At 41.5% G+C, this 17,586-nt stretch overlaps 1 protein-coding gene across 2 annotated transcripts in view; it reads right to left on the reverse strand.

Annotated features, from left to right (window-relative positions):
- ALPK2 (alpha kinase 2) overlaps nucleotides 1-17,586 on the reverse strand; it is a 154,296-nt gene that overhangs the window by 63,861 nt on the left and 72,849 nt on the right. For both annotated transcript variants that reach the window (XM_058557213.1, XM_058557212.1), the window contains exon 4: nucleotides 15,290-17,024. In XM_058557213.1, the coding sequence (XP_058413196.1) occupies nucleotides 15,290-17,024 (1,735 nt within the window). The remainder of the gene's footprint in view (nucleotides 1-15,289; nucleotides 17,025-17,586) is intronic.

The following is a 17,586-nucleotide window of genomic DNA, read 5'->3' on the forward strand; positions in this document are numbered from 1 at the left end:
CAGTTTGTCACTAGATTAGCTGTAGAAGTCAAAAGAAAATCAAGGTTGAGGCCTGGGGCAGTATGATTTAAAAAATCAAAATTACAAAAGACATAACTTAGACCTGGGCTGTCCAATCCGGAAGCCTTTAGCCACATGTGACTGCTTGAAATGTGCCTAGTGCAACTAAGAAATTGAACTTTAAGTTTTATTTAATTTTAATTAATTTACATATACATTTAAAAACTGACATGTGACTTAGGAAAAATTTTAAGTAGGTTTGGAACAATTTGGGTATGTGAATTTACTCTTTCAACTGTTAATTTCATGAAATCTCAATACAAATCAAGTGTTTCCAATAAATAATTAGCATCCAAACTGAGATATGCTATAAGTGTAAAATACATACTGGATTTTGAAGACTTAACACCAAAAAAAAGAATGTAAAATATTTCATTAATAACTTTGATATGGATTACATATGGAAATAATATTTTGGTTATATTGAGTTAATAAAATGTTATTAAAGTGTACTTTCCCTGTGTCTTTGAAATTTTTAAAAATGTGGCTTCCAAAAAAATTAAAATTACTCATGTGGCTTACCCTCATACACTGCTGGTGGAAATGTAAAATGGTGCAGCTGCTTTGAATAACCTTATGGAGGTTCCTCAAAAGGTTAGACATAGAGTTACCCAGCAATTCCACCTAAGAGAATTGAAAACATATGTCCACACAAAAACTTGTACACGAATGTTCATAGCAGCATTATCCATAATAGCTACAAAGTGGAAACAGCCCAAATGTCCATCAACTGATGAATGGATAAAAATAATTGTGGTATATCCATAAATGTAATATAATTCAGCCATAAAAAGGAATGAAGTATTGATAGATGCTCCAACACAGATGACCCTTGAAAATATTATGCTAAGTGAAAGAAGGCAGACACACAAAAGCCACATATTGTATGATTTCATTTATATCAAATGTCCAGAATAGGCGATCTATAGACAGAAAGTAGATTAGGGTTTGCCGGAGGCGGGCGGTGGGGGGGCAGGGGTCGTGGTGAAGAGAAGAATAGGAAGTAACTGCTAATGGGTATGGGTTTCTTTTGGGGCTGCTGAAAATATTCTGGAATTAAAGAGTGGTGATGGTTGCACAACTTGTGGACATACTTACCAAAAATTACATATGTGGCTTGCATTAAATTCCTATTGGACAGTGCTATTTAAATGACATAACTGTTCTTTCCCAGCTGTCACTGGTGAGGGTACAGAATTTAGCCAGAGCTCATAAACACGGGGTGATTTTTGCTACCCGCCCCCTGCTCCCAGAGACATTTGGCAATGTCTGGAGACATTCTTGGTTGTTAACTGGGGTGAGGGGGAGGGGAAGAGATTGCTACTCGCCAGAGATGCTGCTAAACATCCTACAATGCATGGGACAGGTGCCCAGAATGGAGAATTCTCCTGCCCCAAATGTCTGGAGGGTCGAGTTTGAGAAGCCTTGCACTAGAGGCTGCTCAGAGGCTCCCTGTCTCCTTTGCACCGTCTCAGCCTCTTCAACTGCCCTGAGGTCAGACGGTACATTCTGGGCGTGGCCTTCCCTGAACGCTTTCTCCTGGAATCCAGCCACATACGCATTCTCAGGCCAGGAGCTCCTCTGGACAACAGTAATTCTGTGGACTCAGAGACCTTCTAGGCAGAGCTCTGAAAGGGCCCAGGGGTTCTCGAGTGGATTAGCTGCGGAGTTCAGGCCTCTGTCCTTACTCTCTGAGGCTTCCTGAGTTCCAAAACATTATACTTACTTTAAATTAAGCTGGCTTCATTCTGGGTAGATGGCCATTTTTCTTGTTGTTTTCTCTTCTACATCATATTTTTCTAAGCCAAGACAACTGGAATTTGCAAAGTCTGTGTCATGAATGGGCTCCTTCTGTGATGTCTTAAGTAAAAACCTAAAGAAGGATATCCTCAAAGTTGCTATGAGGTACTTTATTTTTAAATTACCCTTTCTGTCTGTATTAGTTTCTTATGGCTGCTATAACAAATTACCATAAACTTAGTTACTTAAAATAATACAGGTTTATTATCTTCCAGAAACAGTTCTGGAAGTCAGAATCCGATGTGGATCTCACTGGGCTGAAATCAAGGTATCAGGAAGGCTACATTCCTTCTGGAGCCTCCAGAAGAGAATTCCCTTACCTTTTCTAGCTTCTAGAGGCTGCCTGTATTCCTTGACTCATGGCCCCTTCTCGCATCTTCAAAGCCAGCAGCATAGCATCTTCAGATCTCTCTCTGACTCTGACTCTCCTCCTTCCCTCTTTCACTTAGAAAGACCTTTGTGACTACATTTGGACCACCCGATAATCCAGAGTAATCTCCCTATCTCAAAACCCTTAATTTACTCACATCTGCAAAGTCTCTTTTGCCATATAAGGTAACATATTCACAGGTTCTGGGGACTAAGGCATGGACCTAACCTTTGCGGGGCATTGTTTTGTCTACCACAGTGTTAAATGGGCCTAGGAAATCTGCTGGGTGGTCCCTCAGCCAGCATCCTGCCATCCTCATTCCAGTTGGAGAAGAAATTGGGCATATTTGCTTTATTAGAATGGTGGGATTTTCCTAATCTGAGTTTTGAGGTAGTTAAACGATGACTTGCCAGATCCTAATTCTGAGTGATTTATGCCCCAAAATGGTCAGCAAGCGATTTGTAAATTGCTTGTGATGTGCTGAATTGTGTACCCCCCTCCTCAATTCATATGTTGAAGCCTTGACCCCAGAACCTCAGAACGTGACTGTATTTGGAGATAGGGCCTTTAAAGAGGTGATTAAGGTAAAATGAGGTCATTAGGGTGAGCCCTAATCCACTATGACTGGTGTCATAAGAAGAGATTAGGACACAGAGAGAGACACCAAACAAGTGCACCCACAGAGAGAATGACCACGTAAACACATGGCGAGAAGGTGGCCACCCACAAGCCAAGAAGAGAGACCTGAGAAGAAGCCAACTCTGCTGACCCCTTGATTTTGAACTTCCAGCCTCCAGAATTCTGAGAAAATAAATTTCTGTTGTTTATGCCACCCAGTCTGTGGTATTTTATTATGGCAACTCTAGTAAACTAAAACACTACTTTTCCATATTTATACTTCTGTATAGTTTAAAAGGAATTATTACAATTCAAATCTTTTCATATGATTTTGGTTTACAATATTCCTGACGTTCTTGTCACACTTGCTGAGTTGAAATCCCCTTTCACAAGTGGGCTTATCAGACCACATGATGGTGTTCAACTCAACATTTATTGAGCTCTTATAACCATCAGGGACTGTGTGTGCTCAATAAAGCTCACCACTGACCCATAAGGAATTTACAATCTAGCAGGGCAGACAAATCAGTATATGGTCAATCTAATCCAGTGTAATTTACAGTAAAGACTCTACAGCCAGTAAAATAAGGAGCTATAGGACTACAGCAGAGTGAGTGAACCAGGGCTGGATGCTTATGCAGAGGAGATTAGAATCCTGAAAGTGTTATGAATTAAGCGGCATTGGAATACTGGGCCTTAAGGAATGGGCCAGACTGCTTCAGGGCCAATCCTTTAAAGGGAGTGCCCCCAGTGTTCCAGGGTATGGGAGATTCAACCTTAACTGGAGGTTTTAGGAAACTGTCTTAATTTGAGCACCCCTCAAAAAGCAGACCCCGAGACAAGAAGGTGGATGCAGTTAGTTTAGTTGGGAGGTGACCCCAGGAAGAATGGAGAGAGAGGACTGTGAGACAGGGAAGAGAAAGCAGCAGTTAATGAACATGCTGCAGTGCACAATAGGGGCCAGATCCCATGGGGACGCTCTAAGAAACTGTGTGACACGTGCCTTAGAATCATTTCATGGGAAGGTGAGGAGGCTGGGACATGATCCACCAGCTCCCACCCCCTGTTTGCTGAGGTTTTCCTACTTCCAGCTACACAGCCCTGTGTGGACAACCTCCGAGGTCCTGAAGAAACTCCTCAGGCAGTGGGAAGCCATCAGGTGCTGGAAACTGCCTTCAGCGGCACCTGCAAGTGAACGCAGGTGGGCTGAGGATCTATGGGGTAGGGTGTCATCTGCATCTGCCTCCGGGACAATTAGATAATTTCATAAACAATCTGGATGTTGGAGCCAATCAACTGAGTTCTTTTACCTGAATGATTCTGACTCTGCTCTCAGTCAAAACTCAGTGGCCCTCATAACCAGCAGCTTCAGTTTGTGCTGTGTTGATCTGATTTCCTTGGGGAATTTCAATTCCAGTTCTCTCACTGTGGGCATTTTAATTAACCTCTTCGAGCCTTGTGGGCCAGCTTACAGTTTTGCTATATGGATTAAAGGAAAGACCAAATGTAGGGCATTAATATAGTACTTGGAACATGCAAACACTCAAAAAATGGGTATTATTTTAGCAGATGATGACCACACTTCTGTTTCTCCCTACAATTGATGCAAACTTTTGACCAGGTATAGAAGTTGAAATGATGATCTAAAAGTGTACCTCCAAGACAGTTTCACCTTTGGGCTTTCTAACTACACAACTCACTGATAGGACTTGTTACTTATTGCTTAGTTTTGGTAAATAACAATTCCATTTCAGAAAAAATGCCTTACTACAGTGTCATAGAAGAGTCATGCAATGAACACAAAAATATTAATATTATCATTCGTAAAAACTTACAGCCTCCCAGTGAATAGACTAACCTCTGGTATAAATTAGGTATAAATGGAAGCTATTTTAGACCATAGGGATGCTTTCTAGTAATTTACTACATTAGTGCACCACATGGCTCCCAAATTACCTGGGGCTGTGAATTCTAAGGGTGACCTTAGGTCTTAGTTGGCTTGGACTGCTATAACTAAATACCATAGACCGGGTGGCTTAAACAACAGAAATTTATTTCTCATAGTTCTGGAGAATCAATTCAGTTGCAGATGAGAATTCTCTTCCTGACTTGCATGTGGCTGCCTTCCTGCTGTGTCCTCACATGGCAGAGAGAGACAGACAGACAGACAGAGAGAGCTGTGTGGTCTCTCTTCCTCTTCTTATAAGGACACTAATCCCATCGTGTCCATGAGCTCCACCATCATGACCTCATCTAAACCTAATTACATCCTAAAGGCCCCATCTCTAACAACCATCTCACTGGGAGTTAGGGCTTTAACGTGTGAATTTGGAGTGACACAAACATTGAGTCCATAACACTCTGCTTACCATCACAGAGTGGCTTTCCCCCTGGGGGCATTTGGCATCTCATATAACACAGTCTTACCATAAATGGTTCTACGAAAATGATAAGGAAATTTTATCCATATTTATTGGTTCCATTTTTAACAATTATTAACTCATTTTTAGGCTCCTTGGATGCTCGTGGGGCCTCCACCCAGCATCTAACTTGCAGCATCCATGTTCATGATCATGCTATTTCCTCATTGATCAAAGAGAAACATTCTCTTGCTGGATTTTGGGCCGTCTCTTAAGGGATTTAGAAAAATCGTAATATTGTAATAATACACTATCTTTCCAGAAAAATGGAATGGAGCTTACTTATGTTGTAAAGTAGCTAGAGGAGGAGAATAGAGGCTATTTCCTTTCTAAAACCACCAATTTTTTGTTACCTTAGGTGAGAGCAAAAGAAGTGATTTTGAGACCGACTCATTTATGCTAGAATTGCAGTGAGGTGTAAGAGCATTAAATTGAGAAAAATGACCAGAGCTCTAGCTTAGGGTCTGTCAATGACCCAGTGGTGGGACCAAAGGCAAAGAGCTTAATCTTTCTCTCATGAAATTGTTAGGTTCGCAAGGGAAGCGACTACATATATATTGCTTTGTAGTTCGTTTACAAGCATTTTCTCATATCCTTATATATTCTGAAATGATTTAACGGCTGCATAGTGTTCCACACTATGTGTATCACAATATTTAACCATCCCAATCCCTGCTTTGTTAAATATTTAGATTGTTCCCAATGTTTCATTATTACAAGTCATGCTGCAATGAACATTCTTGTCCAGCAAGCTCTGTTTATATCTCTGATCATTTTATTAGGTTAATTGCTGGACCTAAGCTTGCATTTTAAAAGTATTAGTAAATATTGCCAATTTGCCATCCAGAAAGGTTGTACCAGTTTGTACTTCCACCGGCAGTGTAGGAGAAAGCCTGTTTCTTCACAGTCTTGTCAGTACAAGGCGTTATCACTTTAAAAACAATCTTTGAAAATTGAGGAAAGAAGAAAGGAGGAAGGACGGAGGGAGGGAGGGAGGAAACTGATAAGTTTATGATGTAATTGTTCACTTTTTAATGAATCGCTTATTTGATTTCTTTGATTTTTTTTAAGACACTTTTTGGTTTTTCTTTTATTTTGATTAAGTTGTTCATCTTTCACACATGGTTTTCTTTGCCTATACATCACAAGTACTTTTCCAAGTTTTCTTTTGTTTTTAACTTCTGTTTATGGTGTTTTTATGTGCAAAGCTCTTACATTGTCTGATTTATCAATTTCTTTTCCCTTTATGCTTAGAAAGGCTTTTCTCACCTTGAGATCCACATTTTCTTCCACTTTATTTGACATTTATTTTGGTAGCTGATGTAAAATTAGTGACTCACGAGACTTTAATGCCTTGAAACTTAGAGATCTTCATGTTTAACGCTTCAGTTCACACCGAGGAAAGAGGGCCAAAGAGGAAGAGGAAGGACTCTAGGACATACAGCTGGTTGATGGCAGAACCAGAACTAAAACCAAGGATTCCTAGGTTCCAGTTTGCTTTCCTTTTAAAAAAAAATTAGTTTTCAATAATACAGGTAATAAATGAATACAGTTTCCTTTAAAAATATTACATTACTAATCACCTCTCCGAATGTAAGATTCCTATTTCCCTCTCAAGTTAGTCACCATTAGCATTTTGGTGTGTATCCTTGTAGACTTAAAAAAATAACTTTATGTACTTATATATGTATGTACAAATAACAAATACTATCGTGGGTTGGTTTTGGGGGGCATAAGCGGTATCGTGTTGTATGCGTCATTCTGCAACGTATCTTTCTCACTCTGCATTATGTTTTGAGATGTCCATCACTTGAACAAGCCACATTTAGCCATTTCCTTACATATGTTTCTTTAGACCAACAATTCTGCAACACATATTATGGTCCATGTCTCCTTGGCCCGTGTGCAAGCTTTTCTCAAGAGGAGGTACTGAGAAATGACATTGCTGCATAACGGGTAATGTCCTTTTTAATTTTAAAAGATATCACCCAATTACACTCTTGCTGGCAATGTACCCATTTCTCTACAATCTCAACAACTTGATATTATCATCCTTTAAATTTTTTGTCTGATGGGTGAAAGATGTTATATTTTTAAAACTTACATTTTCTTAATTTTTCAAAAGGTTGTAGATCTTCTCATGTGTTTATTAACCATTCATATTCCCTCTTTATGAACTTCATATTTACTTAATTTTTTTATTCAGTTGTTAGTATTTTTCTTATCTGTTTTTTATATACTTTGGAAATTAATCTTTGTCTATTACATGTTCTATATATTTCTCCCAGTGTGTCACTTTCATTTAATTTTGTTTATAGTATTTTTTGTTATATAGAAATTTTTAAATTGATATAATCAAAATTATCAATTTCTTTTTTGTTGTTGTTCTTTGTCTCCCAAGAAGATCTTATGGTTTGCAAAGTCATAAAAATAGTTTCCAATATTTTTGCTGGTAGTTTATAGTTTTGCTTTTTTTATTCTTTTTTTTTTTTTTTTTGTGCGGAGGATCAGCCCTGAGCTAACATCTGCCAATCCTCCTCTCTTTTTGCTGAGGAAGACTGGCCCTGGGCTAACATCCATGCCCATCTTCCTCCACTTTATATGGGACGCCGCCACAGCATGGCCTGACAAGCGGTGCGTCTGTGCGCGCCTGGGATCCAAACCTGCGAACCCCGGGCCACTGCAGCGGAGCGCGCGCACTTAACCGCTTGCACCACCGGGCCAGCCCCTGCTTTTTTTATTCTTAACACAGAGATCCATCTGGAGTTTATCTGTGTCCATTATAAGGTCTGGTCTTATTTTTTTTCCCATATGGATGGCCAAATGTGTCAGCGTTGAAGATTTTGTTTCTTCCCTAAAACCAGAGATGCTATTTCTATCATAAACCAAATTCCAATATACTTTTGGGTCTGATTCCGTGTTCTGTTTGGTTTATCTATTGATCTATTGGAGGTACTCCTACACTGTTTTGATTACCATAGCTTTATCATTTGTATCGACAGATGGTTGGTTAGTACCATATTTTTTCTATCCCATTTCAGCGAAACAAGTTCATTTTCAGTCATAGCAAAAAAAAGACCAATAAGGCATGTCTCCGGCATTAGCTCCCACCCAAGACGGTGATGAGAGATCTGCCACAGGGACTAAAACCCACCCTAGTAGCCAAATGACCCTCCTCTCACCAGCCTCCACTGCTGCCACCCAAATTCCTTTCACCAAACTACTCCTCAAAATAAAACTCAGCTGTAGATGGCACACCTGTTTTGGATTAGTTACAATAAATCAGGATCTGTATTTATTTCAGTCGCCGGACAGGTGAAGAACAAGCTGCAAGCCAACGAGAAAGCAGAGAAAAATTCTAATCATGAGGTTTTTTTGCCTCTTAGGGTGAAGAGGTTAAACTTGACAAGCCCTACACTTCCTGTTGTTTCCAGAATCCTTGATTTTTTTTACAGGAATGCCTCACATTGTAGTATTCACTCCCGGTCTCAGTCTAATTAAGCCCATGGTTTAAATGTTACTGCCCACGAAAATCACCTAGAGAGCTTACTAAAAATGCAGATTCAACAAGTCTGGGGTAAAATTTAGAGATCTCTATTTTTAAACACGCGCCTTCGCAGGTGATTCCAACACAAATAATCCAGGGCCTCACTTTGATGCTCTGCCGGGAGGACTCAGAGCACCTGAGCACAAGGAGGCCTGTGGGCCCTCGTTGGGAGGGGTATTTCTGTGCTATAACGCGTGTTCTGTAATGATTAGCCCTAGGAGATCGGTTAATTGGGGAATGATGTCAGTATGACGCAGATGCTGCGTTGGTTCATATGTGGTTTTTCCTAAGCAACTGGGCCCTGAAGAGCTGGAGTAAATTAAAGAACCTTAAGGAGGAAAGGAACAGCCTCTAACTCAGCTTTTGCATTGGCAGCAGGGACCCTTTCAAGTTGTATTTTAATAAAATTAAAAATGAAGCCTGCCCCAGGAGTCCTCTCTCCTGAGAAGCGCCCTCCAGGCCTGTGTCTGAGGCAGGTTGCACCTCCGAGGCCCACCTTCACTGCAGCCCCACTGGTGCAGAGATCCACTTCTGTCTTCCAGGTTTCAGCATCCTCCAGCTTGCACTAACTAAAGGGCTGCCAGCATTTCCACTCAATTACTTTGTGTATTTTTAGCATCTGCTATAGCAGCCATGGGCCAACCTGAGCCACCTCCCTGGGAGGCCCAAGGGAACTTCCTAGATACATTTTTTGCTTTTGTCTCTGGTTTTAAAATGGCCTGTTTATGAAGTAACCTGTGGAGAATGCTATTTTCCCCAGAAGCCCTGATATTTTAAGTGTGTGATTTTGCAGAATGTGAGGTGTTTCAGGAATGCATACAATGCACTAGAGTAGAAACGCCTTATGCGTGGAGAAGACCCACTGCCTCTGTGTGAAAAGTAGTACTGAATAACCTGGGGCTTTGTTCCTTGGCTGAGATTGGGGGAAATCAGGGACAAGGGGCTCCAGAATCCCTAAGAGAGCACTTTCATGAGGTGTACAACCTTTAGCTCTCTGTAGCCCTGCTCTGCGGGTCTGGAACCTGGAGTCCCCCAGGGCAAACCTTTCATTCCACTGTCTGCCAAGTCTAGGTGGCACAAGCCTGAGCCCTGTCCTAGAACTCCGGAAATCAAGACCTCTGGGGGTGGGCTTGGGCATCTGTATATTTAGAAAATACCAGAAAAACATTCTAAAGCACAGCTAAGATTCCCAGCCTTGGAGGTTCAGAGAATCACCTGGGAGCTTTAAATTCTCCAATGCCCAAGCCACATCGCAGACCAAATTACACCAGATTCTCTGGGGGCAGAACTCAGGCATCAGAATGTTTTAAGGTTCCAGGTGATCCCATGTGTAGCCAGGGTGGAGACCATGGCTTTAGGGTCTTTTCTATTCTAAGAAAGATCTCCTCCCTGTAGATCAGGGCTTCTGGAACTTCAGCGTGCTTATGAATCTCCTAGGAATGGGGTTAAAATGCAGATTCGGATTCAGCAAGACTGGGGTGGGGCTTGCGATTCTGCACTAGGACAAGCTGGTCTGCGGACCACACTGAGTAGCCAGGCTGTAGGTACTAACGACTTTCCCTTGATTACTTAACACTGACTGAGTACAATTACTGCAGTGAGCCAGGGCATTAAATGATCTCACAGGTCCAGGACAGTAGTGGCATTTGGCAGAAGTGGCACAGTGGGCTTTATGATTAAAAACAAAACAAATGTTTGTTACTCCCTGGGTCAGCCATGGAGTGGTGCTGACAAGAGGCATGACTGCCACGTGCTGAGAGATGAGCGATTACAAACTTCTGCCCTTCCCATCATTAGCAGAGAGCTGGCTTATCAGCCTTCTGGAGTCAGTTTAACAGTTGTTATTGGGGGGGATGCATTTTACTATGCAAATGAATTCAAACCTCAGGTTGTTCTGTCCCAGCTATGAAACTATTTTGCAAGAAGGTTTAGATTATCTGCTTATATTTTCCTATGCTTAAAAAAATATTTACTGGAGACCTACTATGTGCCCTGCCTGTCACTAGACGGCCATGCACATTTCAACTGCCATACACTGTACCATGTTACTGTACTGCCTGCCTAGTTACTAGGCTGAACTTGGATTAACATGAAGTTTCATACCACATTTATCACACAAACCTACTTAGGTGATAAATTTCTATAGATCTTAATACACACACACATACACACATACACAAGTACAACTAGAAAAATCTGAATAAGATCAGTAGATGGTATCAATGTCAATATCTTGGTTGTGATATGATACTATGGTTTTGCAAAACGGTACCATCGGGGGGACCTGGGCAAAGTGCACAGTGATCTCTCTGTATTATTTCTTACAACTGCACATGCATGTACAATTATCTCAATAAAAATTTCAATTAAAAAAGGTGTAAAACCACTTGTACCCAGCCCTCAATATGCCTTTAATATGGGTAAAAAGGAGAAATGTATTAAGAAGGTAAATAAACAAAATACAAATGATAATTCTTATTAAATGTTTACTGCATAGTAAGTATTGTGCTGAGCATTTTCCATGCAAGATTTTAATCTTCACAACACTCTAGGAGGTAAGTATTACTATTATTTCTGTTTTAGATGAGGAAACTGGGGCTGGGAGAGCTTAAGGAGTTTTTCCCCGGGTCCCAGAGTCGGAAAGCAGAAGGGCAGGAACCCAAGTCAGGTCTGCAGCCCACTACACTATACAAAGAATGCAGACAGGAATGCTGTGTTTCTCTGGAAGGAGAAATCATAGTCAGGGATGAGGAAAGCACTTCAGGGGAGATGCAACTTGAAGGACCCTGCAGGATCTTGGCCTTGAATGACCAGATGAGCTGAACTAGCAACAGGCCAAGCAAGCGAGGGCATTCCAGACAGAAGATGGAAAAACACCACATGGCTGAGAAAATGCTTCATTTTCCAGATGAGGAAACCCGTGTGTACACCTGTTTTGCCTCTCAGAGGTAGACAGAAGCAATATTGTGGAAGGTCTTGAGTGCTAGGGGGATGTGGTCAGATCTTCCTGGATCTAGTTAGCAATTTGTGAGAGCTAATAAGGCACTGAGAAGGCCAAGGTTGGGTGTAAATCGCCAGCATTCACAAGGGAACCCAAGTGCAAGGTACGGACGGTTTCCCACGAACCAATCCATTCCCAAGGCCAAAAGAGCAATGGGAAATAATTTCTTAGTGGAAAGTTGGTATGTGAAGGGAAGCAAAGTATGTACATACAGCAACGAAGGCCATAAAGTGACTGAGACCAATGATCATTAGAATCATACCTGACCATACTTGGAATTTGATCTAGTCCCGTATGGCTACTTATTCATTCAATTACTGAGTGCCTATTATGTGGCCAGCACTATTCCAAGGACTTGGGATAGACCAGTGGACAAAATAGTGACCAAACTCGCTGCCATCATGGAGCTCACCATCTATGCTTAGTGCTGACTCCTGATCAGGAAGATTCTTAACTATCTGAACCTCAGAATACACTGCCATACTGTACACTTGAGATCCCACAACCCCAAAGGAGAATGCAGATCTCTCTGGGGTGAAGCTGGGCAGCTATGCAGAAGGACAGACACAGCGCTTCTGGTTTAAGAGTGAGGATGACCTTACCCCAGGGTGGCTACAGGGAAACTTAAGATGGGCAGATTGTCAAGCCTTGCCTCTGAGTTGGATCAGGAAAGTGAGATCAAGACCAAGGTGAAGGATTGGCGTTGTGATCCTTGAAGATGATTCAAGTTAGCCTGGGGTACCCTCTTGGTTTTCCACTCCCAAACTGGGATTAACTTTAGAATCTTCCATAAACGTAGAGAAGCTGGGGGCTTTCCAATGCTAGCCTGGGTAAGTACTATTTCAAGACAAATCAGAACAAGATGGCTTTGCATTGTAAAAGAGGGAAAGAAGACAGGAAGTAAATACACCTGGAGACATATGTTTAGGCAGGAGATATTCTACAATATAGCCTTGTTCTTATAGTGCAGAATGAGAGACATGCAATTTTCCTCAGAGTGCTAAAAGCAATATACAGATGAAGATAAAACACTAAAAGAGACAAGCTGCTGGTCACTGTTTCTGCAAAAAGACACCTAAAGGTAAGTGACTCGGGCAAGAGTCAAGAGTGGGCAAATTTATTAATATTACCCCTAATCGAGGATTTTTAACCATTTCCAATTTTTAAGCTCCCACAAGCCTCAGATGTCTGAGAATAAGTATTTAAAATGTCTTTTAAATTGGTTATGAAAAGATTCACCAATCTTATTTTTTTGAACAGTATTATAAGAGTCTGATTTAGTTCCTGATGACCCAATGCTTTGGTGTCATTTTCATTTACAATGAAATTTAGCCGTCTGCTGTAAATTTGGCTATACTGTGTATGTGTGTAAGAAATGCAGACATCTCCTACAGTTAGATGGTAACTTTTTGCATGGGTAAAATAATTTGCACTTACTAGGCCACTATCCTTGTGGCAAAATTTTCCTGCTTTAGTCAAGGGAAAATAAATACCACAGATACCAAGATCCAATTTCTAACTTTAGGCTGCACAGAACAGGTCTTGAATAGACAGCTTCCACTCAAGTTTCTAGTTGTCCCTGAGTGAGAGGTCGGCTCTGCTACTGTGCACAGCAAAGCGAGAAGTGGTCCTACTAACTGCAGAATGCAACCTTTCTAAAAAGTCACGTTCATGGCTCTGAGATAATTGCCTTAGTCATGCCACACAACACTCGGACCTTGAGCTGGTATCTGGTGAGGTGGGTGTGCATTCATGAATGTGTAAGTGTGTAAGCAAGAGTCCCATAAGAACTTCGATAGAGACAAGAATGTGCACAAGACAGACGACTTTGGTCTCAGAAATGGCCCATTTTATTTAGCTGGATTGCCAGTAAACAAGTGGGCTTGCTGGTCACCAGGGCTCTGGATCTCAGAATTCAGTTTAGGGCACAAGTTGGGGATGACAAAGGGGGTTCCTTCCTTTAGGCAGTTGAGGGAGCTAGAAATTGCCTCCCACAGTGGTGGATCTAAAACTAACATTATCAATGGTCCCCTCCCCTCCACTTACTCCTTTTTGGCTACTTTTAATAATTGAAGTCATTTGCCCAATGAAATGCTCAATGTGGAGCTACAAACTATAAAAAGACACTTAACTGAGCCAGGAAGAACATTTTATGAATAGAAAAGGAAATGCCATATTCATTGACATGAAAAAATTAACACTGTAACTTAGTTTTGTAGTAATATTTGGCCAAACCACCTCCATAAACTTATCTTGGGCATGAATCTGTGATCACTGGTGCGTGATCAGCATAGTGGCGTGTGTTACACAACCAAATAGGATAAAGCTTGCTCTCCTGCAAAAAGTAAAGGATAAATGTGGCTATATTTATACGGCTAATTTGGCCAGTGGAACAGAACAATTTGCTCAGGAATAAGCTACCCAGAGCTGGAGATTTTTAGATTGGCTATTTTATGACTGGGTCTTTAGAAATCAATGTATTAAATTTTTACTTTTTCATAGAGAGAGGTCAATAACTTTGAGTTAATGGATTTTGGAATATTTTATTTTCTTTGGAGTATGTCTATTCTTCCATAAAAACAACACTAGGTTGCTACTAGAACGTTGGGGGAAGAGAGAATACAAGTACAGTAAAAATAATTGACAAATAACTTTTCTTAGGTATTTATTTACAAAAATCAAATCTTGGCCATAGTACAGCATCAATTCAAAGCCCATTTGGAACCTCTTGAAATTAAGACTATAATAAGTTCATACATCAAGCACAACATCCTTTGTGCGTTAATTATGACCATTAATTTAATTCCATCTCTTTCAAACACACCCCCAAATCAGTGATAGGGTAAAACAAATTTACTTCCTGGCAGTATTTTCTTAGCCTCTTTTATATCTTGTGGTCTACAAAAAACAAAATAAAATACACATCCAATCAAACATATGCCACCAGCGCAGCAAAATCTGCTTAGTCTACTTTCTCCAGCATCACTTGCAGGCACACTGAAATCTTTCACTTGTACTACGAATTCTGATTACAGATAGCACTTACCATTTTCAAAGTGCCCCCCAAAAATGGCTCAAAAGAATGTTTTTTTTTTCTTTTAAAGGCTACACCCAAAACATTTCCCTGAAAAACTTTCTGAATAGTGACATTGCCTGGTAAAACCCATGCAGTAGACAAAATATCAGATTTCTTTTTCCAGCTGTCCAGAATCCCATTAGTGCCTCTTACTTCTGTCTGTCTTTTGCTATAATTAGGATGGCTTAGGGTTTATCTGGGCCTTTTTTCAAAACCAGATTTCCTTCCCAGCAGTAGCAGCAGCAGCAGCTGTCATTCACAAGTATCCCGACGGTATTGGGGGACTTATTTTGATTTACACTGTGGTACAGAAATTGTGAATGTGAAGTGAAGGGAGACACACACACACACAGACAAATACCTCTTACCTTGTACTTTTCAAAAAGAGGAGTCTTACCTGAGGATGGTCACTCCAGTCTGGAACCCGGCTTGTTTCAAATAGGCTAGTAACCTGCACCCCTTCTCCCTCGAAGGGTGAGTTCCCTTCTTTGGGGAGTGAGCCTCGTGGAGTTTGCAGGGTTTTTGCTTCTTGCTCTGCTTCGGTTGAAATAGCACATTCTCCTGCATGGAACTGAGAATTCAGACCAGTCGCTTCTGCTTTGGCATGAGCACTCGCTCTTGTATCACTCCGGGTTAGTGGGTGCTTCTTAACAGGTTCTTTGGGATAGAGGAGATTAAGGGTGTCTTCTGTTGCACTTTCTTTCACGTTGGGGTTCAGCTTCTTGGGTTTTCCCTTAATTCCTGGTTGCCTCACTTTGGCAGGTTTCTCTGAGCCCCTCTTGCTTAATAAATCCTTTCCCCCCACTCGTTTCTCGGCTGCGGTCTCCAAACACTGGTTCACCCCTGACTTTTCTAACTCACCAGACAAGCGCTTCATCTCTGTCTCTGTCACTGCTTTATCCACGTTTAGCAGATTGTCACTGGCGAATTCCTCTCCTTGGTGGCTGTCTCTGGTTTCTCCTTGAATTCCTGAATAATCATTTTCAGCAGCCTCAGAAGCAATGGGCAGTTTATATCTCCCCTGCTCTGTCACCGTAGACATTCCATCCTGGTGAGGTCCCAAAGTCAGAGTCATCCCTGCTTGCAGGGATGAGGGACTGGGGGTGGAGGCTCGGCTGTTCCTTACCCCCACTTCTTGGGGTTGTGAGTGATAACCACAGAAGCCAGCGGTGGCATCCATAAGCCCAGTGTCATCCGACACCCGAGGCCCACAACCCATTTCACTGAAGAAATGCTCACACCCACCCAGGCAACACTCACTGAATTCCATCTCTTCGTCATCGCTTTCTAATAAAAAAACACCCTCAGTCCCCTGCAGGTTCCTTTGCCAAACTGCATTAAAGTAATCCGTCATAACATCAGAACATTCCAGATACTCCAGGTCATCATCTGAAAACTCCTCGGTGTAGGTTAGGGTTATCTCTGGGCAAAGTTCATAGTCACTGTCAGAGTCTTTGCTGGAAACCTGTGGGCTGAGTCGCTCGTTGATCATGGATCTGTCACCTGAGCAAACGGACACGGCTGCCTCCAACAGTGGGAGGCTGGAGCTAACGTATTGCTGTACCTTGGGATTTTGAGGACCACAGATCAAGACATCATCATTAGGGCCATGATTGTTTAAGGCATCATCCATTGACCTTGATACTTTGGAATGCACCGTCCTGTGGCAATGTACATCTTGTTTATCAGGAATATTACTTGAATTAGGAAAAAGCAATCCATCTGCAATTTCCTCTGTGTTATTTGGATCATAAGCCACTTCAGTTTGCCTTGTTCCTTTAACATCCAAGGGATTTTCAGGACTGGATGCACTAACGTCATTATGGGCCGATAACTGGAGTGACCATAAACAGTTGAATTTGGAGGCGGGGGCATCAGCTGACATGGGAGGACCCGAGGAGAGACTGTCTTCTTCCTTATAAGGATGTTTTTTCCCATCAATTTGCTTTGTGCTTTCTTGCTCAGATGTCTCTGTTTCATGTTTCCAACCAGTGTCCCCGTCATCTTTCAGGGGAGGAGAGAGTTGCAGGTTCTCTGATGAGCACTTGACTTCAACGGAAGCAGAACAGCAGATCATCCCAAAACAGTTTTTAGCAGAGACTTGATAAACAGCAGCGTCATTCTGGGTGCAGCTAGGAGGAAGAGAAGATACAGGTAAGTTTGCCACATTCGGACGTGCATGCCCACATTTCTCACATCATGGTATGCACAGAAAACGGCCATGGTTTTCACTGCACACTCAAGGAGCTCTGCAGTCTCCCTGGAAAAGGGGTTGTGGTCAGAGGTAACGGTTTCTGGGAATCAGCATTTTCCCTTAAGACTTTCCACAATCTTACCCCAAATTGAAAATTACTTAGATGAAGGGGGAAACGTTTTATATGTTAGTTTCTTCTTCTCTCCTTTTATTTTAAGTCATTTTTATGTTATGGGAATTTGAAAAAGCATTATTTTCTGGAGTGAGACACTGTATACAAACAACTGAAGACTTCTACCTCATGCAGTGGAACAGCATAAGCAATCACTCTTTCTAAGACCATGCGAAGAAGGCATGGTTCCTGCCAGGAGACTGTGAAGATAATACCATAATAGGATTATATGTTTGAAGAATAGTGCCATTTCCTCTTTAATTTAACATGACTATTAGATCTAAACCTTAGCCCATGAGCCCCTCTGGCTGGAAACTCAGGTCCATAT

This window comes from Diceros bicornis, chromosome 16, assembly GCF_020826845.1.
Source record: "Diceros bicornis minor isolate mBicDic1 chromosome 16, mDicBic1.mat.cur, whole genome shotgun sequence".
NCBI classification, from domain to species: domain Eukaryota; kingdom Metazoa; phylum Chordata; class Mammalia; order Perissodactyla; family Rhinocerotidae; genus Diceros; species Diceros bicornis.